We start from the raw sequence: 26,189 nt of genomic DNA on the forward strand, positions 1-26,189 counted from the left end.
TTTTGCTGCCGATGCTCGAGCTGGAGGTTCTGCTTACTCGCCACTCTGGATAGCGGAGGTGGAAAGAAAGGACAGAACGAGAAAGAACAAGGAGGCAGGGAATTTGGGGCGAGTGAACGGGGCAGCAGCGCATTCACCGGGTCGTTAGTTTTGTGCACGTCGTCTTTAGTGCACGAGAGTGTTACTGCGCCGCGGCAGAGCTCTGTAGGAGAGAGAGAGACCGGAGGGACGGGAACGGTAGTTTAGCATGGATCACCATAATCAGCAATATCATCATCATCATCATCATCATCATCATCAATACGATGGGGAAAACGACTACATGCAGCAGGAAGACGATTGGGACCGGGATATGCTACTCGACCCCGCCTGGGAGAAACAGCAACGAAAGGTAGCCTATACTATAGTATCTTTCTGTAAACCAGCAGAAAAAAATAACATGTGGAAATGTGGATACCATGGTGATTTATAGGGGCTGTTGGTCCAGAAACTGGCTTTGCACAGCAACGCATGCATGAATGTGTTTATATTGTATGTCAGATTTGTTTATTCATCTCTACGCCACACGTCTTAAGCATGTGTGTTTATAGATAGAAGACCGTCAAAAGGTTTTATTGCACGACACTCTAAATGTTTATAAGGCATTAGAAGCATTTAGCATAAGAAAACTTGAGGAACATCTGATGTCGAATTGCGCATGTTCCTGTTCTCACGTCCGTCTGTCCATTTATTTAAGCGTTGTCACGGGCCCGCCCCTAGTCAAACGATCTGGAGGACCCTGATCAGCGGACACCGCGCGCAACAGATGTCAGCGACACGCGCTCTGGATGCGGCTAATAAATGATCCGCTGTGCGCGCGGAGAGCTCGAGCTCCAGTCACGGCGCGGAGACGTTGTCTGGCTGGCGCTTTAATGAATATGTGGCCCATGACAGTTCCGTAACGGAGCTATTTGTTGGGGGGACGGGTTGAAATGTGAGTTTGGGGTGATTTTTACACAGAAATCTGTGAAATATGAGTCCCCCTCAGTGTATTTCCTCCCTTTTGCAAAACAGGGGGAGGGAAAAAAGCGAACAAGTACTGGAATCTGCTGCGGTTTGGGCTGGGCTTGTCAGGGAGCGAGTCTGCCCAAAAATGGTAATAACAAACCCCGTACACTGCTGCTGGAAAACTTTCACCCGTTCCCTTTTTTTTCCTTCCTCGAGAGCTTGTAGACTCCTGAGTGATGTCATCAGCTACCGGCGGGAAAGACTCATGCTCAGGTATGCAGTGGTAGAGTCCTTCAGGTCAACTCGTAGTGCTATTAACCCCTAACAAAATCATGTGGCAAAAGTTTTATACTAGATTAGACATGATCAAACTTACATAACTGAGAGATGAACCCCCTAAAGAAGTTATGCATCAGTAGTTCAGGATCATCATAATTTGAATTTTATGACACAATTGCTATTATGAACCATATGTTTTGGTGTGTTTGTGTGCTTGGTCAAATGGAAATGAGAGAGAGACACTCACACACACTCACACACACACACACACACACACACACACACACACACACACACACACCACCACCACCACCATACAAAAAAGCCTGAGGTGTTTTTTCACACAACACATGTCAGCTCCATACTGCTTTAAAGGGATAGTTCACCCAAAAATGGAAATTCTCATCATTTACTCCATCCCAGATGTCTTTCTTCTGCTGAACACAAACAAAGATTTTTACAAGAATATTTATACTCTGTAGGTCCATACAATGCACGTGAATGGTGGCCAAAACTTTGAAGCTCCAAAAAGCACATAAAGGAAACATAAAAGGACGACTCCAGTAGTTAAATCCATGTTTTCTGAGGTGATATGATAAGTGTGGGTGAGAAACAGATCAATATTTAAGTCTTTTTTAAACTATAAATCTCCAATTTCTCTTCCACATTCTTCTTTTGTTTTTAGTGCTTTGCATTCTTCGTGCATATCACCACATACTGGGCAGGGAGGAAAATTTATAGTCAAAAAAGTCTAAAATATGGATATATTTCTGACCCACACCTATTATATCACTTTTGATTACTTGGATTTAACCACTGGAGTCATTTGGATAACTTTTATGCTGCCTTTATATGCTTTTTAGACCTTCAATGTTCTGGTCACCATTCACTTGAATTGTGTGGACCTACAGAGATGAGATCCATCCATCCATCCATCGTCAACCGCTTATCCTGTGTACAGGGTCGCGGGGGGCTGGAGCCTATCTCAGCTAACATTGGGCGAAAGGCGGGGGACACCCTGGACAGGTCGCCAGTCCATCGCAGGGCCACACATAGACAGACATACACTCACACTCACCTCCACAGAGATGAGATATTCTTCTAAAAATTCTCTCAAAAATGATTTACATTTTTGGGTGAACTACCCTTTAAACAGGCAAAGTGTTGCTCATTACACTATGACTTTAATGATGCTAGTGTGTGCCAGACAAATTGGTTATTGTTCTGCATTCTGCCAGGGCTGAAAGGGCAGTAGTAAAACGAGAAAAGTCTGTTCTTCAAACACACACGTACACACTGCAGGTCTAGTGGCAGCCGTGGCCTCCAAATTACAAAAATATTTGAGGAACCATCAGAATGTTTATGCATTCAAGAACTTCAGTAATTTCAGACTGGACCAAAAGAATCATTAACACACATTTTTCAGTGTATCAACCTTTGTGTTGGTCTGTGAGAATGTGTGTGTGTTTGCGTCTTGAGGAAAAGCCCCTTGGGCTGGACCAGGTGTGAGGTAATTCACCTTAAACTGTTAGACTAAACAGTAGCAAGACCTCTTGTAAACTCCTTCTCTCTCTTTTTCATCTGAGAGGTCAGGTGTTCATTGTTTTGTTTAGGTGTTCCTCCCCCATTTACTCAGCCAATCAGAGAGCACAGTGGGTATCCAGTGTTTTGGCAGTTTCAAATTGTTGTTTACCCCACTTAAAAATCAAATGCCACAAGACAGAGTTCTAACTAGTCTCACCGACCATCCTGTGTATTGATTTGTGTGTCAGTTTACATTGATTTACACTTCTGTTCTCACTCATACTTAAAGGAATGTTCCGGGTTAGGGGTCAGTTTTCAGACATTTTCATAATCGATCATCGTGGAAATTAACGTTCAATTAATTGATCAATCAATAACATTAATACCACAAAATGCATGCGGAGGACTCCAAGTATTATGTGCATGTAGCCTACTCTTTAAATATAATTTAATTTAATACAATTAATAAATTCAAGTATTGGCATTTTCCTTTTAAAATATTTTTAGGTCAGTGTATTTTAATACATTTAGGCTATATTTAGTATGAATTTGTGAATTGTTTAATTACTGTTAATGAATAACTGTTAATATTAACTTGTTACAAGCTATCTCACTTGTATACAGTACATATTTGAGTTCATTAAAACTTCACGTTGTGGATCGTGGGAAATTTATGACCTTTGAACAAATGTTTTATTTGAAAGTAAGTCAAATCATAACACGCTGCGTAAACACAGTAGCCTTAATAACATAGAGTTTCTCTGGTGCTGATGAGATGTCAGCTGAATGTGCCTTAGTGCTTTCCCTGCAATCACTGACATAATTGTAGGTTGAGATGAAACAAGTAGAACAGCTGAACAAAAGTGCTTGTTGTCATGTTGTACTTTAACCTAAAATCATCGTGTATACAGAAAACATAATGTTAATTTATAGAGAAACGCTCCAACACTGATCACACTGAGCTCATTTCATCTTCATCTGCGCGTCTTCTTCTGTGATGTGGACAAGACATGACATGCAGCACGCATTTGTTGGCAAACCCAGATGGCTAATGGCCATGGGTTCCCTCTGGAATTTCCTATGGGTTTTTATAATGGGTAAAATAAGGTCTGTGGTAAACAGTACTTGACGTTACTTGGACGTTTCGTTCTGCAACATAAATTACACACAGTCATACCTCAAATGTAAATTGTAAAAAAAATGTTGCTAGATAAGGACTACAAATAAATACAAGCATGTGAGTGAAAGTGCCTGAAAAAATGGAAAACCGTAGTATTTCTTATCTAGCAAACTGTTTGCAACATACTTTTTTTTTTTTTTTTTAAATATGTCCATGCGTCCAAATCCGAATGTGTTTTTTTTGACAAACACCAAGGTTGTTGGTAATTTAATTACCAGCCAAATTTACATTTGAGGTATTACTGTGTAATTTATGATGTATAAACAAACACCCAAGTATCTTCAATAATATTTACCACAGACCTTATTTTAGTCATAAATCCAAAACTGATATAATAAAAACACATAGGGAAATCCAGTGCAAAAAATGCAAATTCTCTTCAAAGGTTTTGGACTACAACCTGAACAGCTCTATTCTAAATAGATTATAAAGAGATTCTAAATAGTGTTGCTTCATAAGCCTTGATAAGTTTTATCTTAACAACTAACCATAAGCATTAAACTTCGGCAACTCGTAACTTGCCCCACAATGTTTGTCATTGCGGTCATTATTGATACCTCAAATTATGTGGCTAATTGAGAAGAGGTGTGCCCTTACTTTTCTAAGCAATGGTCAGATTTAAGATTTTTGTCAGGTAGTCCATAAAACAAACCAAAAATCCTAAAGACTTATATGAAAGAAGGACCCAAGTCATATATAGAGATCAGAATATCACAGAGAATTGAGGGTGGGTTTTTTATTGATTTTGACCAGTAAGCAACCACCCAAAACACCCTAGCATCATGGCGGCAAGTTTTACACTGACAAGCACCTCTCACAATGTATTCATTCTGTAATATTGACTTGTTTCTGTAGACCGTCGCTGTATGACCACACAGCATGTTTGTGAGCAAAATTCCATTGACCTTCAGTGTGCCGTGCTGTGGGATGCGACAAAAGACGGCAGATTTCCATTTATAACGCTTGAAAAGTTGACCAGAGCCAAAATGATTTTGGACCCACTTTATGTTTGGTGGCCCTAACTACTATGTACATAACCATTTGATACAATGTACTTAATATGTACATACATGTTGTTGCATTGTAAGTAGACTTAAGGTACCTGCATTTAATTACATTTGTAGTTACACGGTTTACTTTACCCCTAACCCAACTCTAACCCCTTATCCTAACCCTATCGCAACCCTTAATTCTAAACCTACCTGTACTACAACCTCAGTAGCAGCAAATGTGGATACGTAGTCTTGTATTTAATGTTAGTACATAGTAGTTAAGGACACCTAATATAAAGTGTGACAACGTTTTTTTTTTTTCTTTCAATAAAGCCATATCTTTATAAGTGACATGGCTTTTGTTTCACACAAGTCAAGCAGCGATGAATGGGGAGAGCATGGATAAATCATTTATTCAAACATGTACAGACATGTCAATTACATTTATAAAATAATCCAATCTGATACAGTTAAACTGGAAAAGCACATAGGACGATGTTAAATTCATAACACCCAGACTGTTTAAAGGTACCGTATGTCATAATTGTAACATATTTAAATAAATTAAAAGCACTATAATATCAACATACAGTTCTATATATTTAATGTGTATGAACTAATGTTAGTCAATAAACATCATAATATTATGAATCTCAGACTTTATTTACACCACCAGGCTACAATGTAAACATATTAGTCATATACAGTTGAAGTCATAAGTTTACATACACGTAGGTTGAAGTCATTAAAACTCTTTTTTTTAACCACTCCACAGATTTCATATGAGAAAAACTATAGTTTTGGCAAGTCGTTTTAGACATCTACTTTGTGCATGTTTCCAGCAATTGCTTATAGACAGTTTGTTTCACTTTATTTCATCACAATTCTAGTGGGCCAGAAAGTTAACTGTGCTTTAAGCACCAGAAAATGATGTCAAGCCTTTAGCCAATTAGCTTTTGATAGGCTAATTGGAGTCAATTGGAGGTGTACCTGTGGATGTATTTTAAGGCCTTCCTTCAAACTCAGTGCCTCTTCGCTTGACATCATGGGAAAATCAAAAGAAAATGGTGGACCACCACAAGTCTGATTAATCCTTGGGAGCAATTTCCAAATGCATGAAGGTACCACGTTCATCTGTACAATCAAGAGTACCTGTTGTGGGGGTGCTTTGCTGCAGGTGGGACTGGTGCACTTCACAACATAGATGACATCATGAGGAAGGAAATGTATGTGGATACATTGAAGCAACATCTCAAGATATCAGCCAGGGAGTTAAAGCTCAGTCACAAATGGGTGTCCCAAATGGACAATGACCACAAGCATACCTCCAAATTTGTGGCAAAATGTCTTAAGGACAACAAAGTCAAGGTATTGGAGTGGCCATCACAAAGCTCTGACCTCAGTCCAATAGAAAAGTTGTGGGCAGAACTGAAAAAGCATGTGCAAGCAAGGAGGCCTACAAACCTGACTCAGTTACACCAGTTCTGTCTGAAGGAATGGGCCAAAATAAAAGCTGAAATAATTAATTCTCTACTATTATTCTGACATTTCACATTCTTAAAATATAGTAATCCTAACTGACCTAAGACGGGAAAGTTCTCTACGAGTTTAAATGTATTTGGCTAAGGTGTATGTTAAATTATGTCTTCAACTGTACACTAAAATGCCTCCATTGCTTTGTGTATTCTTTAAGTCAAAAGCAGCTCTTACATTTATACAGACAGAAGTTTTGTAATGTTGGGACCAAATCAGACCACAAAATATTTTAAATTTCTGATTGAGAGATGTTACTGGTGATGTACCAGTAGGTGTGTGTACATGCTGGTCACACATCAGACTTGCCGGGGTACAGAGATGAATTGTGGATAAAATATATTTAAATGTCTGTGAAAGTCAAATTTGGCAATACTTGTGCTGACTGTGGTTTTTTCTTTATATCGTTTCATGGGTGTTTTTCCATTCACTGCCATTGACCTGATGGTCACAAATATGGAGGTTGCAAGGAAAAAGTGACATCACTAAAACAGGTCAACATATACTGAAATAGATGCAGCTGTCTGCATAGTTCCATTGTGTTGAGTTAAAAGGTGTCACAGAGAGACTCACTGAAGTAGAGATGAGCTCAATAGCAGGGTTTTTGAACAGATTATTGAAACAGTGATGTAAACATCATGTGAGTAAATCCAGTTGAACAGAGTTGCAAACAGCAGGTGAGTAATATCCAGACAGGGTATAGACATGAAGAACAGATGAAAGAGATTACTCACAACAGTCTTATATTTGCAGGTAATAATGAAGACACAGGTATGTTTGACATAGAAGAAAGGCCTGGAGTCTCAGAGATACGATCCATGAGAACAGACAAAGTGTGTGTGTGAAAGCGGGGTATATATATGCAGTCGTTGATTAGCCACTAATGATATGCAGGTGCGTGGAATCATAACTCAGGGGAGAGTGAGCGCTGATGGCAGAGAGGAAGAAATAGAGAGAGAGACTGGTGGATCCATGACAAAAGGTGCATAATTGAGATATATTACTATTATATTATTATTATTAATAATAATTGTAAAGACATTCTAAACTGATTTTGCAAAAATACAACACTGGTATCGGATCAGGATCGGTATCGGCCGATACTGAGATTTCCAATATCGGAATCGGATCAGATGAGAAAAAGTGGTATCGTTGCATCCGTACTTGTTATATGGAAAATTAATAGTTCACAAACTGTATCCTTTGTATTTGCATTTAAATATGTTTGGAATTATGCTGAAGTGAAAATAAAAATTGTAAAGTTTGAGGTTGTGCTGCAAAGTGCTGCAGACATTTACAGTGTACTATTTTACTGTCACATATTCCGTTGTCTTTTGTTTTTGTGCTTTTATGTTGAAATTCTTGTTTTGTTCCTGTTTCCTGTTAGTTTTTGTAGTCCTTTGTAGTTTCATTTTATGATTGGTTTTCCCCTGATTGTTTCCACAGGTGTTCCTTGTTCCCTTGTATATTTAAGCCCTTGTTTCCCCCAGTTAGTTTGTCAGTTCTCACATGTGTTGTCATGCTCTGTGCCTGGTTTCCTGCATTTTTGTTATATTCTGAGTTACTTTGTATATCTTTTGTTTTATTAAAGCTGCACTTAGATCCCCATTCTTTGCCTGCCTCATCACATTTACATACGGAACAAGCCAAATTTCTTGCGAAGAGCAATTAAACGAATCAGGAAAATGTAGGGACAAGACTGTTTATCAATACAGCCAAATAAATCTTTCACGTGTTTCGTCACCCGCATTACTCTGTCAGTGTTTAAAAAGTGGAGGTGGAAATTAAACGTTTTAAATAAGATAGACATTAACCCGGCAACTTTTCTGGGACTACTCGACCCGTATAAATGAATAGTCATGCAAGCCCTGTGTATAAATGTATTTAGTAAACGTTGCTACATTAAAATGTGATATATTACAATTTTATTACATTGCTGCCATAATAATGGACCATTTAAAAAGTGTATGTGATCTGGCTCTCGTTTTTCTTCCCCTTCTACTTAAGAATTCCCACTCATTATGGTGGAGCGGCAACATAATTTTACTATTGTGAATGATTTCAAAACTTCCAGAAATGTGGATTTGGACGGTAATCAAATTACCAACCAACCTTGGTGTTTGTCAAAAAAACAGTAGTTAATTTGGCCGGGAATTTTCTTGTGGCAGGTGAGAGAAAAACACATACATTTCGGATTTGGATGGTAATAAAATCACTGACTACCCCCTGTAAATGCTGGACCTCACATCCCCATGTAAAATAACTGCCATACGAATAGTGCTTGAATTGAATGTTGGTGAGATTAAAAGACCATATTCCACAAAAAAATGGCAAGTAGGTCTTTCATGGGCGGAACACAACAACATCCATCAGGTGCCTTATGAACCAATTATTGTTTGTAAATCAAATGAGACAGCTCATCCAGTGTAGTCAAAATTGACTCCCAAACTGACTGACTAATTTTCCTTATGTCAAACTGTATTAAAAGATAAATATTTGCAACAGGAATTATTTTATAAAAAGTATTAAAACATCACATTTCTCTGCAATAAAGAGTATTGGCAAATAGCATGTAAATTTGATTGAAGAGGTTTGCCCAAATCATGTAAACATCTTAATCTAATTATTCCTTATACTCAGATTATTGCAATAAGTATTGGTGTAGGGCTACAAGTAAACGTAGCCACTGTTGGGTTCTGAAATCTGGAGGTCTTCCCATGAATCTAAGGTATTACTTTTGTCTTACAATCTACACTTGTCTATACATACAATGTTTACGGTTGTGATGTTGTGTGCAATAAGTATTTTCCCAGTGTGTGTGTGTGTGTTTAGGGTAGTAAAGGGTTAATTTAGGAAGAGATAAATCACCTATTGCTTTTAGTCAATCTAAAGAATTAAACTAGTTCTGCTGGTCCCAATCAATTCTCTCTTTCATTTTCGGTCTCTCTTCCTCTATTAGAGAGGGTAAGTTAAGTGTCCCATGGGGATACAGGGGCTGTTTTCTTTTAGCAATAAGGGTCTCTCTGTGGACATACTGACATGCAGAGTGTATCTTTACACATAGAACATATCTTTACCCAAAACAGATGTCCTACCTAGACACTGTTTCTGCCATTTCCTGCCCTGGAGATTGATGCAGGATGTGATGAGGTACTTTATCCCTCGCTGTGCTCTTTCAGCCAATAAAAGTACAGTCTGAATACATCTGTAACAGTTTCAAAAATGTGAGACGGTAAGCACACGCTCGAGCTAGACCAAGATGCTGTTGGATACAGTTTGTTGATGTGTGTGCATCTTTTTGTGTGTTAATTTAATCATGGTATGAAGGCTATGCAGTTTAAATAGTCAAATATTTCAATTCAGGCTTTTTATCTTAGTGAAAGTCAAACTCTTCATGCAAATAATTTATCATGAGCTGCTCCTAACATGATGATGTGCTCAAAACATGGACTTTGTTCATTGTGTTTGACTGCAGTTACCAAGAAACGGTATTAATGTTCCTCTGATAAAAAGTAAAATAAAATAACATTGCCCCAGACTTTATTGTGCTGCAGTGCTGACTTACCAAAGCCAATAAACTTTATACAGTACATATACAGTGTGTCTTTTAACTTCAATTTCAAAGGTGAAATTAGTTATCAGACTGAGTCAGCTTTTAGCTCTAACTAACTCATCTATGGTTGACAGAATGTTGCTAACTAAATTAATGATCAATTAAACTGTGTGTCTGTAAATGTAAAAATAAGAGACAAGTTCACCTTAAAAGGTGGTGGTGTGTGTAAGTGGGGATTTGTGGAATGTGTGTGGGACGTAGACAGTGGCCTGCATATCTCAGGGTCTGATTAGCACTTCCTGTCTGGAGAAGAGAAAACCAACAGACACCAACAAACAGCCCACAAATAGAGAGAGAAAGCAAATCAAACCAAAATAATCACACAGAAAAAAAGACATCTGCTTCCCAAAGTTAAAGCATATTCACATTTCCCATTTGCGCTACTGAAAGTATGTTGCATGTACAATCTTCACAACATGAGTTCTGGTCCCATGTGAACCTCTAGGAAGTAATAGTGTTCACATAAACAATGGTAAGTGCTAGGAATGCAGATTTTGCCAATTCTTTTTACAGAGTAACTGCCAGCATTAACTGGTAATATTAACCAGTTAACCGATTAGCCATGAATCAAACATGTGACCAAACAGGTTTGCTAATCCTAATCATTTTTGTTTTTAAAAATCAACATTTCTACCTGGGTATGGGTCATTATGGTATACAGCCAGATGATGGCAAGTTCGGGAACCCACTCAGAAGGGACTGACATCCCGTCTTGCATTGCATCACCCCTCCCGTTTCCCGTGCAACATAAGTTAAATGCGGGACTGTAAACATATGCTCATAGATGTAGAGGCTTGCAGATTTCTTGACATTTTTATATGGTACCATATTGTAATTGTGCTACTACTAAACTTTAAAGTCTTATTTTACAATTTGTTAGGGAACATGCCATCTTCACGGACAAAATAGTCCCACATTGCATGCTTTATTCTTTGTCATTCAGACTGAGAGGAAGACAGTGGTTTATGTGTTAACAGCTACCTCATGTGTACATAATATGCCCTACATCAAGTTATCTCTCTGTTGTTTCTTTAATTAAGCTCTTGGATAATTTTTAAACAATAGTATTAGTAAAAAAAATTGTTAATGCTAAATAACCATCTACATCCCTAGTAAGCGATATTCGGAGGTAAAATATTTTCACTAAAATAACATTTTTACTCAACTGACAATTAGGTTTAGGCCTTGGGTGAGGTTGTAGTAAAAATGCATTCTTGTTGACTATTACATCATTTACAACAAAAATACAATGCATTTTTGGCTCCTCTCTGTGGACGCTTAACCTCAACAACACTTCCATCTTCAGCCACTGGGGGCTGAAGTTTGAATTTCGATAAGCACAGACCGATTTCAGCAGCAGAATTTTCAACCTCCTATTGCCGATTTCACAGTGTAATCAGTCTTAATAGAGATTGAAAAGATTGAAACAAAACTAGATTTTTAAATTTTCTGAAGAAAATGTGAGTGGCAAAACTCAATGTTTGATTTTTAGTGGGATTGATCTCCTCAATGGCACGCATGGTATTAAGCTGTAAAAAGCTCCTAGATCACATCTGTTTTTCCACAACTCATGTTGTCTGGAACTTTTTGTCTATTGAATATTTTGTCCACAGAACAATCCAAAAACACTTTAAAATGTTGTGTGTGGTTACTGAGGAGGTTGATAGGGTACTGCTAGCTGGTTGCTCTTTGAAGCACAAGTGGAGCAGTTACATGCCACAGTTCAAAACTGAGGTATGGTGTTTGTTTAGATCCATAGACCAAAGTATGAGCAATAGTATTAACGATGCCTTAGCAAGCACCACTAATTAATAAAGATGTATTGCTGGAGAGATGGCGAGTCAGGCATTTCATCATTGTAAAGATATTTTAACACAACATTACTGTGCTGCAAACATTATACTGATAGATTGTATTTTCGTCAGTGCAAATATGAGAATAATGGGGTATATGTGCAGGAATTTATGTCATTGTGTGTATGTATTTGTGTGTGTGCAGTCAGCATTTTGTGTACACAGGTAACAGCTGTTATACCTGTCACAAAAACACCTGAGTAGGCAGACAGAGCTAATATGAGTACACAGGCCACCGTGTTGTGATACAAGGACTGTAGTTGTTTCGCTCTCTCTGTGTCTCTTTCTGTCTGTCAAAACTATGAATGTGTGTACAGTGACCCTAAAAATGTAAAAAGGGACCCTAAGAAATCTATGATAAATGTGATTGCAATAGAAACAAAATATCAAATCAGGAGGTGTGTATTTTAAAGACAGCACAAGAATACCTTTCAAGCTAAATATTATTATTTTTTTTTTTTAAGTTTTAAGTTATAAAACAATATAAGATCGGAAAGGCATTGCATAATTTGTGTTGCAGATGCCACTTGGTTTGTTAATTTGTTTCTAATGCAGTCAAATTCATAAATTTTAGGGTGTCCAAATACTTTTTGAGGCAACTATGTATCAGACAGTGTCTTTCCTGGCATATGGCAGAGTTTGTTTGTGTGTATGTGTGTCTCGGAATGACTGATTTGTTATGTAGTTTTCCTGGAATACGTAGTTGCTATAGCAACCCCACAACGAGTTGTGCTGTATTTCACACCAGAGCAAGAAAGAGTAAAAGCAGGAAAAATAGGCAAGATGGAAATAGTTATAGATGGAAATAGAGGTTATAGAGAGAGCACCCTCCTTAGCTGCAATGAAGAATTGTTCTCATGTAGGTGTGAGGAAATCTAGCAGCATTCCTTCTGAGTGAGCAGAGATGTCTGCTGTTTGAGTGACTAAATTTGCATGCATTTGTATATGTGTGTGTCTGTTTGCATGTCTATGCATATTTTTTGTGGGATTGTGTGAATGTGTCTTTTTGTTTAGGTGTAATTGTGTTTATTTTTGTGTGCATTTGTGCATGTTATGTGCTCATTGTGGAATTTATACATGTTCTGTATTCGTCTTGATACACACCTAATCCTCACACAACCCTATTTACATTTTTACATTTTCATTTAGAGTTTCACCCCCCACCCACCCACACACACACACACACACAGGGTCTCTTTTAGGTATGGGAATCATAAGAAATTTGGCAATTCCAATTGCTTAACAGTCCCATTAATGATTATACTTTTTGAGGAAGAAATATTTTGAAATAAGAATTTTTTTTTTTATTGCATAACTGCCCTCAGCAATGTGTTCCCGAATGACTAGATCATTTCAGATTTCAACTGAGCAAATTAAACTAATTGGAGATAAATTAAATACAATTCTTACAAAAGGCGAACTTACACCGAATATTTAATGATTTTTCAAATACTTTTTAGAGGCATATATGCAATCCAATAATTGTTCCTAAATATAAACAAAAATTCTAAACAAACAAAAATGTGAAAACATTTTTCATTATGCATTTTCCACAAAAATCATAATGTATAGGCCTATTTTTAACTACACATTGTCTAATGAACAACCATTCAGCTTGTGCCTCAACTTAAAATGTTGTATTAAATGTGCTTGCTAACAATAAGGAGGACAAAATCATCTTTTAAAAATACCTCTAAATGACATTCACTGAATTAAAGGAAAAATACTTTTTATTAAATTTTATTCAGTAAAGAAATTCAAGGCAAAAAAAAAAAGAAAGAGAAGCAACATTGTGGCAGCGGGGGCGTGGTCAAGCGCTCGTCCGGGAGAGAAAGCGGTAAGGGCGCTTGCACCTGAGCTAAATTGTGTTTTTGTGGTAGCGGCGCTCCCCTGGGTGGACGGTAGTGTCGAGGACTGGCATCCCTCCATGCTCACTGAAATTAGAGACAGGTGTTAGACACAATTTAGCTCAGGTGCAAGTGCCCTTACCGCTTTCTCTCCCGGACGAGAGCTTGACCACGCCCCCGCTGCCACAAACGTATAAAATATTTACATTTATGCATTTGGCAGACGCTTTTATCCTAAGCGACAGTGCACTTATCACAGGGACAAACCCTGTGGAGCAACCTGGAGTTAAGTGCCTTGCTCAAGGACACAATGGTGGTGGCTGTGGGGATCGAAACAGCGACCTTCTGCTTACCTTCAGTGCTTTAGCCCACTGCACCACCTTTAAGAGAATGTATCTTAAATATAAGTGTATTTTGTATTCAAGTGTATTTTTTACTTGTTTATACTTCTGCGAGTGCTGTAAAGACAAAATATATTTATATTGAAGATCTATTCTCTAAAAGCAAGTCTAAATATCTTATATGCTGCTTCTCAGGTGAATGCATCTTTTTTTTTAAAGGATTTTTAGATCTTTTTTAAATATATGTATTTTTAGTAATATATTCAACATTCTCAGATAACAATTTTTTCTATAGTTCCTAAAGTAAATGTACATTGTTTTAAATTAGTTTTAGATATTCTTATTGGAAAACAAACCATAAAAAATCGTAAACGTATTACCCTCTCTCACCTTTCTGTTCACTTCAATCCATATTTAACACACTAAAACAAACTCTCTATTATTAATTGGCTGTATATTGCCAATTTTCTTCACGATAAGAAATGCACAGTGACACATATATTATGATTCAATAAGTCACGAGCCATCACGTTACAATCTAGCTTTAGCGAGTGTGGGCTCGAGGGATGAGCATCCCCGCAACAGAGTTCGCATCAGCCGGGTGCTGTTTCAGACTCTCCCCCTTAGATCGGGACATTAGCGCAACTCATAGAAGAGGTACTGACCACATAGAGAAATGCCTGTTTCGGAGTTTGTAGTTAATTAAATGTTAATTAAATTAAGCTATAACGCATGAAATATAACTGCATTTAAGATGTAACAACGGGGTGTTTCCTTTAAAGAGCTCCGGCTCCACTTATTCCACAACGAGAGTGATTCTATCTTTATTTATTTGTTATTTTTGTATAATTCCCTTGTACTTTGCGATCTACATAAGCTGAAGCTAGTTGGAAAGTTTGGAGTGCATCTGTGATCTGTTTAATTCTTCCTCAGTCAGGCGTGAGCTGCAGTACTGCTCTCACGAGTCATCATTACAGTTTCATATGATCTCATGTTACGTTAAATGAGATCAAACGACTATTCAACATCGAACATTTTCGTCGACAATTTTTATTGGCGACGTTGTCGATAATGTCGACTAATCGTTTCAGTCCATATTGGCAGAAAACTGGACGTTCAAGAGCCGTGAACAGAACCGAAAGTCATGAAAATCATATGGTTCCAGAAAAATGGAACCAGTTCAGAAAAAGAACCGGCTATCTGTTCCCAAACTTAGTCTTTTGTCTTTTACATTTTGATTCACATTACTGTGGTATTGACAGTAATGGCTGCTGTATGTGTGTGCTAGTAAACCAGCATCTGCTAACTGCCTCTTAAATGAATCCAAAACACTGCTGCTTGACTCACATTTGCCTCCAGACATTCCCATGTTACAGCATTTCCTGTTAGTAGCTGCCAAATTCCACACGTTTTCTTACCTGACCTGCCCCCTGTTACCCATAATCCATCATTAAACCGCACACTCCAGCCCACCCAGTGAGATTGGATATATCCCGTCATGTAGCAGGCCCACCTCGCTTTCTAATCTAGAACTTTCTAGAAGTTGGAACAAACATCAGAGCACAGTTCTAGCCGTCGTTCCTGGCTGCCTTTAATTGCATAAATTGAAATGTCCTTGATTATATTAAGTGGCATATCAATCGTAGAAGTGTGTGTGTGTGTGTGTGTGTGTGTGTGTGTGTATGTATGTGTGTGTGTTTAGCTTCTGTTCTGCTCCACAGCTGTTCTTCATCAGCTCGCTAACATACCGAAGAATCCTGAAACCATGGATACTCAGTGCTGCCATGACAACTCACACTCCCATACACTCTCACAGTCAGGCATGATTGTAAAGGATTACAGTTTTACCAAAAGCATTGAAGTACTTGCCTAGTACAGGTGTATAAAATAAATAAAGCAGGTAAAAAAGGGGGAGTCCTGAGGATTAAATACCATAACCTTGAAAATTCGAAACTTCCATTTATTGACAGTAAACTTGGCCTGCTTATTCACACTGAGGTAATACCGTAGAAGTAGTATAGATACTGTTATTTCTAAACAAGAGGACAGCTAACGATAAGCATAAAATGTGAGAAAGTCTGTTTTCTTGGCTATGTGTAGCACCTGCTGCTTTGCATATCTTCTATAAGATACTCTAACACTAGAAATGAGTGGCTCAAGTGTATCTGGGTCCCTGATGTTTATGCAGCTTGGTTCACCATGGATTGTTTTGCAAAGAGGCTATTATTGAAGGACGGGATAGTTAACAATTTTGAAGCCGACAGCAAACCTGCAGCTCGCAACAAAGCACTGTTGCTCATTTCACATGTAAAGAAGGCATGTACTCTGAAGTCTTAAAGGAATATTTTGGGTTTAATACAAGTTAAGCTCAATCGACAGAACAATGTTGATTACCACAAAAGTTAATTTCCACTCGTCCGTCTTTAAATATAAATAAATAAATAAATAAAGCAACAAATCTGAGATATGTGAGGCTCTTACAATGCAAGTGAATGGGGCAGTCTGTAAACAGTAAAATAATCTGAAGTACTGTTTCAAAAGTATAGCCACAAAATGTAGAAAAATATACATGTTAATATGATTTTAGTGTGAAAAATCACTTGCTAACCTTTTCTGTGTAAAGTAAAATGTTACAGTTTTTTTGCCATGACGACATAACGATGTAAATACTAAAACCCTAAAACGACCGTAAAAACTATGATTTTAACATCTTTACAGCTCAAATAATTGAAACGTTTTAAAAGAAGAATTAACGTAAGTGCTTTTATAAAATGACAAGCTTCATATTTCTGAGTTAAACTCTCCAAAAATTGGCCGCATTCACTTCCATTGTAAGTGCCTCTCTGTAACCTGTATGTGGTAGTATGGTGGTGGTGTAGTGGGCAAAAGCACATAACTGTTAATCAGAAGGTTGCTGGTTCGATCCCCACGACCACCACCATTGTGTCCTTGAGCAAGGCACTTAACTCCAGGTTGCTCTGGGGGGATTGTTCCTGTAATAAGTGCTCTGTCGCTTTGGATAAAAGTGTCTGCCAAATGCATACACGTAAACCTCCATTTTTTTTATAAGAATGTTTTTTTTTGTTGTAATCAACATTATGCCACAAATTTTGTTGACTGAGCTTAACTTGTATTGAACCCGGAATATTCCTTTAAAGGCACAGCTGCAAAATGACCCATGTAAATGTAAGAGTGGGTGGAAAATTGTAATGGACAACTAAATGTGTTTTTTAAAGCAAAAAAAACAAATCATAACATTATAAGTGGACAAGAGGAAATAGGAATGAATAAATAATTAATTAAATGAACCATTTAAAAGAGTTAATAAGTTATAAACTGTCGCTCGGGCTGTGGTGGGCTGGCCATATGTCCAGGGGGTTTCCCTACCATCGGCCGAGACAGCTGGGAGCATAGGACAAGCGGCTAAAGAAAATTAATGGATGGACTGGCCATGATGTGCAATCACACAATTAGCTGATTTGGGGCAGTATAACTATATCCAAAAATAATTAGCATTTTCATTATCTATTTTTATGAGATTTGGAATAGATTTGAAAAGAATAGAATAGAAGTATGTATTGTATTTTTGTAGTGCTTACTGGATATTTTCCACATTTAAAAAAAAAAGTGCACGTGTTTCTCACTCTGGTTTGGTTTCCAGAATGTCAACATCTAGGTCATTTGTCGCATATAAATTTGCATTGTGTTTTAGTTTCATTTCTCTTCTCATGTTCTAAACCTCTCTCTTTCAGACATTTACAGCATGGTGTAATTCTCATCTACGGAAGGCAGGAACGCAGATCGAAAACATCGAGGAGGATTTTAGAGACGGGCTCAAACTAATGCTGCTCCTAGAGGTCATCTCAGGTGGTCATCCTGGTCATCCGGACATTCCATGCATACAGACAATTTGGATACTATGCATAGTATATATATATATACTATACTTCATAAGTAGTTATATTAGTATGGTAGGATGCTCTTCTGAATATAGCCACAGGTTCGAATTTGGCATGCTTTGTGCTTTTTTTTGTTAAAATGGAATTTGCACACTTAAAGCAGTCAGTATTCAGTATTCAGTTTTAGTCAACAGAGGATTGTGTGTGACCTATATGTGTGATAATATTATGGATCCTGCACATTCAGACTGTCTCTCTCTCTTTCTGTAGGAGAACGATTGGCCAAACCAGAGAGAGGAAAAATGAGAGTCCATAAGATTTCCAATGTGAATAAAGCACTGGACTTCATCGCCAGCAAAGGAGTCAAATTGGTTTCTATTGGAGCAGAGGGTAGGTCCCCCAATATCCTGCAGGCTTCCAGGGTCATGAGTTCAGTGATCCAGTATGTGGGATCAACAGCTTATGTTATCTGATGCTCTTTTTGTGTGTGATGTGTGCATATATCTCTGGCTCATGTTACATTGAGCCCCTCTCCCTCCCATTAGCATCAGAGTTAAATGGGTTAAGCATACAGTATACATCTGACATATATTAGACCTGTCTGACAGTGTGTGTGTGTGTGTGTGTGTGTGTGTGTGTACTTTTCCTGTTACCTGCTCTCTCTCTCTCTCTTTCTCTTATTCTTTCTCATTCTATAATCCAGAGCAGCATTCCCGACAGATTAGCTTTCTATAAAACCATTTGCCTCAGTCACGTACTGTTACCAGTTTGTGTGTGTGTGTCAAGCAGTGTGTGTGTAGAGTGTATTATGGTATTAGAGTAAGAAAAGAAGGTAGACAGACAAACATAGACATACTAGATATCTAGATGGGGACTTCTAATCACATCTACAGTATAGTTGTTCATATCTAATAATAATATTTTTAGGACTTTTAAGATTGTTTGCATTGTGAGATTATTTTCATTACAATTAAAGGTGCAGTATGTAAGATTCACAAACCCTTGTTATTATGATTATAAATTATACTTGTGGCCATTAAGTGAACTACAGCCAGCTACCTGTTTCTCTTGCACATGCACACACTCCATAGGGACGCGAGCGAGCAAGCGTCGACCAAAACACGAGTGAGCAGTTTTATCAATAACTGTTTGCTAAATTTGGTGGATGATGACAGTAGCTTTTTATAAAATAGACTGTACATTATAAATATGTTGACACAACTCAGTATTGACCTGATTCCATCACAACTGTAATTTTTATATATTTATGCGCCATTGTTTTATAATAATAGAATGTAAATATTTTCTGTATAACCAAGTTATGTTACACTAATGAATGGAGCTTTTTGCATTATCTTGAACATTGTCTAGCATTCATTTCATGTGTTATTGTAGTCTACCTTGCTGAATAATTATAGATTATCATTGTTTATGACAGTTACTGTGCTGGCAAGATCAAGTTAGCAGAAATAACACAGATCAATCCTAATGGCTCTATATTTCACATGTTTTGCAGTTATGTAAGCTTACCTATCCAATAAGAAAAACGCCAATTCAGGGTTTTGGTCCCCAAAACCGAACGAAATGCCCTGCCAATGTTCACTCTAGTTTTTGCTCGACCACGATCACATTCCCACTTAGCCAGATGGGATTCAGTTTGGCTTACTCAAGAGTTTGTGTAGGAGTCGGTGTTGTGCTGGGAGCTGGATGTTTGCTGGATTCCATTTCTAAGATAACGCTACATAGTATTGCAGACTGTTGTCACTGTTGAATAGCAGAAGAGAAGCTACTTTTTGAGGCAAGGCTCTCGGGAGCGTGCATAAACTTCACATCCTTTGGATTTTCCCGGCAAAAACGACCAGCTCCCTTTGCATGAAAATCAGCCTACAGGCTTTAATAGGCAAATTAGGAAGTTGTGTTATAAGCCGTTCACACATTGGCAAAAAAGGGGCAAATATTACATGCAAATGCTTACATAATGCACCTTTAAGGAAAGTAAAATAGCTAAATGCAGTGCAGAGTAGAGAATTTGTGGTGAAATGTGCTGTCATGAAATAAATGTCAATGCAAAAAATTCTAATGGCCATTAAATGCCAATTTTGTATTTTTTTATTACCTTTATGCTAAATATTGTAGAATCTTATTTTATTTATTTTGGGTTTGAAATGTAATCTTGTAATGTTTCCATGAGATTAACACGCCTACAGTTAAAAAGGAACCCAGAGAGAATTTCATCTCTACTTATGTTGTATGTTTGTTATACTTGTGTCTTGGGAGCAGCTTGCCAGTGTAATTTCTTGTTAATGCAAAATTATTTGGCCAATAACCTGCTTTCTGATTGTAATGGGGATTTTCCACGAAGCATGATCTTATTGTTGAGTTGTTAAATGCACTGTTGGTGTGTGTTTGTTCTGCTCAGAGATTGTTGATGGAAATGCAAAAATGACTCTGGGAATGATCTGGACCATCATCCTTCGCTTTGCCATCCAGGACATCTCAGTGGAGGGTAAATATCTCTCTCTCTCTCTCTTACTCTCTCTCTCACACACACACACACACACACACACACACACACACACACACACACACACACACACACACACACAATCATTATTATTCTCCATAGACATAATGATTTTTATACTGTACAAACTATAGGTTCTACCCCCAAAACCTAACCCTCATAAAATCTCTCTGCATTTTTACATTTTTTTTTTTTTAAGCAATTTGAATTATGGGGACACTACACATGTCCTTATAAACCACATTTATAGCATAATACACTTGTAATTACCAGTTTGTAACCTAAAACAAGTCTTCGTAAACCACTTAAACCTGGTTTGTGGTGTGTCCCCCCACAGACACACACTTTTTGGTTTGTAAGTGGTGTATTAGATCTTTACAAAAAGATGGAATGTTTGGTTAATAGCCTCTTTTGGAGTTTTAAATATTTCCTGTTAAATAAAAACATAAAATCAGTCTGAGTCATTTAAATGGCACATTCATCTTTCCTCTGCTTAGATGGGATTCTATTTTATATGAGAGTATGCCAGGCTCAACAGAAAGGATTTTTTTCTGTTGGGCTAGTTGTTTTCTTGCCCTCAATATTTTTACTTGCCCCCAATTCCAAGACTATCACAAGTCACTCTTCAAATTTAAATGAAGCCTCATCTATTTGGCCAGCTGTATAAGTTTACCTTTGAGATATTATTAAATCAGAATTCAATAAAACAACATTCAAAACCGAAAACCAAATGTTAAAGTTTAAAAGGCTTAAAAACACATGTACATGATCAACAAATGTACGGCTTATAGGGAAAGTTACTGCCCCGAAACTATCACATTTTAGCCTGACTTCCTTATTGTTGACCCCTAGTATTTATGTTTAACACACTGTGTGTGTGTGTGTGTGTGTGTGTGTGTGTGTGTGTGTGTGTGTGTGTGTGCACATGTAGAGACCTCAGCTAAGGAAGGCCTGTTGCTGTGGTGCCAAAGAAAAACAGCTCCCTACAAAAACGTTAACATTCAGAATTTCCACATCAGGTGAGATGACAGGAAATGAAGCATGGGAACAGACCGTGTGAGACAGAGATACTGCAACTGAATGCTGAGTTGCACAGTCATATATTACCTTTCACTTTCTTTCTCACTTTCTCTCTGTCAGTTGGAAGGATGGATTGGGGTTCTGTGCACTCATTCACAGACATCGTCCAGAGCTCATTGATTACGGTAAACTGCGCAAGGTGAGCTATCTATCTATCTATCTATCTATCTATCTATCTATCTATCTATCTATCTATCTATCTATCTGTCTATCTATCTATCTATCTATCTATCTATCTATCTGTCTGTCTGTCTGTCTGTCTGTCTGTCTGTCTGTCTGTCTGTCTGTCTGTCTGTCTGTCTGTCTCTAAAAGATTATGTCACATGCTTTGATCTTTGCTTTCCCCCTCAGGATGACCCAATGACTAATCTGAACACTGCCTTTGATGTTGCTGAAAAATACCTGGACATACCAAAGATGCTGGATGCAGAAGGTAAGACATTTAGAGAAGGTCAGTTCTCCTCTCTGTTCTGCTTCCCTGTAAAACTAGGTTAGACCAATCTAAATATAGAGATGTAGGAGGCATGCAGGTATATGTGTGTAGGTTGTATTACACCCAAATTCTGCAGACATGATTGTGGATGTTTCCTTTACAGTTGTCCTGTTTGGAGGGATTTTTAGAATTATGGTCTGTGATGCTTCATGTTGAGTTTGTTACAGTGCTTGCAAAGCAACTTACTCTATTGATAGTACTCAAACATACTGGTTAGGGCTTTGTTCTTAACCCCTAAACTTAAGAATTAAACTTCTGTAATTAATTCAGCCCTGACCACTTAACATACAGATTTCATAATTTGTTTGAGCATTTTCCTGCCTTGCAAGCACTGGTATTTCACAGGAAATGCAAATTTGGTATAAACGTGTTTTTATAAAAGGTTTGAAGATGGTTAAATTAAGGGATGCTCCGATCGATCGGCCACCGATCCGTATTGGCCAATATTCACATCCTATTACTCGATCGGTGATCAGTAATTTGGCCAATCGCATAAACCGATCACTCGTATCGCAAAAGTCGCATGGCTCCTTTAAGACATCAGAAGCACTGTCATGGGATTACGGAGTTTGGGCAATACTAGCATAGTGTTGTAAAACAATAAACTTGATTCAGCAGTTAAGAACGGTGCAGTGGGAGACGTATGGCGAATTTGAAAAGTCTGTATACTGTACGGTTAATGTAGCGTTTCACATGCAACAAGCAAAGGGAAAATAGCGCAAGCTGTGAAACGGTTCTTATTATCATTCATGGTTTCACCTTCTCAGTCTCCGCCGAGCATAGATACCTCAATAATAACATGAGTTACAAGATGTGGTGTAATTCAAACCTCGATTAAACAACAATAACAATAGTAACACCTGTAGAGTCCAGAAACATGCACTCTTTCATCTCTTGCCCTCATGAGAGAACATGTGTTCATTAAAGTTCAAGCAGCAACAAGGGAAAATGAACTATTAATACAATCATCCAACTAAATGAATAGGCAGGGAAGAATTTATAAATATAATAATTCTTAATGCAATATTAAGATATCATGATATAATGTATTAAATATAGTGCAAAAATAAAATATGGAATAATTATAATTATATGAAATAATGACAATGAATCAATAAACAAAAACGTCACATTAAGTTTAATTGCACCTGTGGGTTATCAATTTGTCTTCAGTTTTACACTAAGCGTCATTTTTATAGGGCTATCTATCTCAATTTAGCCAATAATATGTTATCCGATACTTGTTTTAAAGTCTGAAAAGTATTTTTTTTATAAGCCTTTTAAACTGATATTTCTGGGATGAGGGAAATTCAATTAATAGTGGCAGTGTGCAGAAAGCTCACATGTAGCCAGTTATTACAGAGATCCTGATAAAAGGTGAAATGATCAGGATCGGTATTGGCTGATCTGTTGACATGAAGATCTGCGATCGTATCGGCTGTAAAAATCCTGATCGGAGCATCCCTAGTTACATTTCAGCTTTGTGTCTTTTTTACATTATAGTTTTATTATAATGGATTAACGTCTCCATTCGCTTTGATAACTTTTATTTTACACAGGACATCACCTTAGATGGGCCTCTGAATTGTGTGATTGTGTGTAATGTGCTCACCCCCTTCTTTCTCTCCAGATATTGTTGGTACAGCCCGTCCTGATGAGAAGGCCATCATGACCTATGTTTCTAGCTTCTACCATGCGTTCTCTGGGGCGCAGAAGGTATCGCAGGGCACCCTTCCTCCCAATGTCGTAAACTTCTGCACTCGCCCTAAAAGCCCCTTTCTTTCTGTTTCTGCTCACTGGTTTTTGTGATTAACAGTAGCAGTGATCACTGGTTGCCAAGGGTTCCTGTTACCGGGACTACTTTCCTAACAGTCTGGCTTTCTCTGTCTTTTTGCAGTGCTAAGCTCTGACCTTCAGGGCTCATGCTTGTCCTACAGTTGCATGAGTCTTTCCACCTGTTTCATGAAGGACAATACGTTTTATGATGAAGGCATGAGTGTGTCTCCAGTCTCCTAAAAGTACTTTCAGAGACACACAAATGTTCATGTAAGGCTGGGTGATATATCAAATAGTTATAATATATAATTAAAGTTGGCGTGAAATGGAAGTTGCGACCGAATTTACTTCGGTATTGTAATGCATTTCCAACTGAAATGGCTTTTCGAACAAGAAAAAAATGAATGGTGGGGACTTGATTTTATCCATTGGTTTTTGCATACAGGAATGGAGGCAGATCTGAATGCGAGTTTGCAGTAGACTCACAGACACAAACAAACACATCTTCCAACATGCTGCTCGAGCCAGAGCCAGTTACTGGGGAAATTGAGCAGCGATCTAAACACATTGATGATCAAACTGACAACATAAATGCACAAGCACATCTTGGTCTTTGCTTATGACAAGGCTGTAGCCATTGAGAAACAAGCTAGATAAAAATGTTTTTAATACTTTTATTTAGTTTTAGAAGAACAAAGTTGCCAGACATCTTTTTAAGTTTTCATGAAACACTATTTTGATGGTTTGTCCGGTTTCCGCCTCCTCATTGCCCATTTAACCCTGTTACAGTATGCTAAGCCAAAGTAGGTATGTGAGCTTTCCTATTTCTTGAACTTCTGCTATTTGAAACCATTGCTCTTTAGTTGGTGCGTCCTCCTGGTACCATTAACATGTTACAGCCTTTTTTACTTAATTTAGTAATATTTTAAACAAATATCTGTGAACTATTTTGGGGGTATATCACCCAAATAAAGGACAGAGAAAGACACTGGATTTTGGAGACTTAAAAACTTTTCTAATAATTGACCACACATCCTCCCAGAAACCCTTAATCTTTGGGCATTGCCAAAATGTGTGAGAGTGATGGGCCTCTGAATTTATCATTAAATAGGGTAAATTTTCATTTTATGCTGTTCCACAGAAGGAAAGAAAGAAGGAAAATTAATAGTTTTACCATCCTTCCTTGTCTCACGACTTGGGAGCATGAGAGTGTTACAACAAAAATGTTTTAATGAATCGATTCAGAACTCTGATTCAGCAATTCATCAAAAAGTCATCACTTAAAAATGTTCATAGAAGCCTCTGTGTGTGATTTCATTATTCATATATTAAAACATAGGATGTAGGTTATACTGTATGTAGATAAATGGAACTGTTTATTACTACATTGGTGCATATAAATAAAAAAATATGACGCATCATTTTTCTTTGTGCTCATTCAGTGAAAAACATGTCTTGATTATTTTTAACCAGATTTTTACTTTTTTGTTTTGTATTGTTCTTACATTAAACATGTTCAATCTACTTTCCAACAATGGCTGTTTGGTTGAAATAAAAAGCACCCATCTAAGTCATTTCAGAACAAATGAATATTGTCAAAAGTCTGACAAATTTGTAGCTATTGTAGCACCCAGCCCTACATTCACGATACCGATGAGATATTCTGGAGACCTCTACATGCCTTTTATCATTCCTGTGGAACTGTGCTCCATTCACCTTTGTGTCTATGCAGTCTTTTACTCTGTGCTTTTTTCTCTCCCTTCCTTTCCACCTTTTATTCTCTGTCTTCTCCTACTCCCCTTTTCCCTGGGCAGATATCATTAGTACATTGCGTCCAGATGAAAAGGCCATCATGACGTATGTGTCATGTTACTACCATGCCTTCTCAGGCAAACAGAAGGTGAGCGCAGACCAACAGCCATTTAGAACAGAGCTTCCACATCACAATCACTGTCAAGTCACGGCAGCGAATCAGATCTCTGCTTTAATGTCCCAAACTCCAGTACCTGTTCCAGAGAATGTTTAAAAGCAACAATTTTAATTGAAAATGTGCTGATTAATTAATCGCATGTATAAATATTTGCTGTGAAAGGCCCTCAAATAACAATAATTAAATATATAATGATTAAATAATTGTAGTTTGAATAAATATAATGTATTATAATTGTAATACCGGCACTTCAAATAATTAAAATGCGTTACACTATTATTGAATTATGTGGTGTCGCACTCGCTAGTGTCAAGCAAGCCAGCTGAATTTCTTGCACC

At 37.6% G+C, this 26,189-nt stretch overlaps 1 protein-coding gene across 5 annotated transcripts in view; it reads left to right on the forward strand.

The window, feature by feature from the left end:
* actn1 (actinin, alpha 1) overlaps positions 1–26,189 on the forward strand; it is a 39,049-nt gene continuing 12,860 nt past the window's right edge. For 3 of the 5 annotated variants that reach the window (XM_052151133.1, XM_052151130.1, XM_052151129.1), the window contains exons 1-8: positions 1–391; positions 17,902–18,016; positions 18,319–18,438; positions 20,468–20,554; positions 21,504–21,591; positions 21,713–21,791; positions 22,004–22,085; positions 23,776–23,861. In XM_052151133.1, coding sequence (XP_052007093.1) covers positions 248–391; positions 17,902–18,016; positions 18,319–18,438; positions 20,468–20,554; positions 21,504–21,591; positions 21,713–21,791; positions 22,004–22,085; positions 23,776–23,861 — 801 coding nt within the window. In that variant the 5' untranslated portion in view covers positions 1–247. Of the gene's footprint in view, positions 392–17,901; positions 18,076–18,318; positions 18,439–20,467; positions 20,555–21,503; positions 21,592–21,712; positions 21,792–22,003; positions 22,086–23,775; positions 23,862–25,735; positions 25,822–26,189 lie in introns of all 5 variants that reach the window. The other 2 variants (XM_052151134.1, XM_052151131.1) reach the window with 2 other exon arrangements.

The sequence above is a fragment of the Xyrauchen texanus genome, chromosome 20 (genome assembly GCF_025860055.1).
Source record: "Xyrauchen texanus isolate HMW12.3.18 chromosome 20, RBS_HiC_50CHRs, whole genome shotgun sequence".
NCBI classification, from domain to species: domain Eukaryota; kingdom Metazoa; phylum Chordata; class Actinopteri; order Cypriniformes; family Catostomidae; genus Xyrauchen; species Xyrauchen texanus.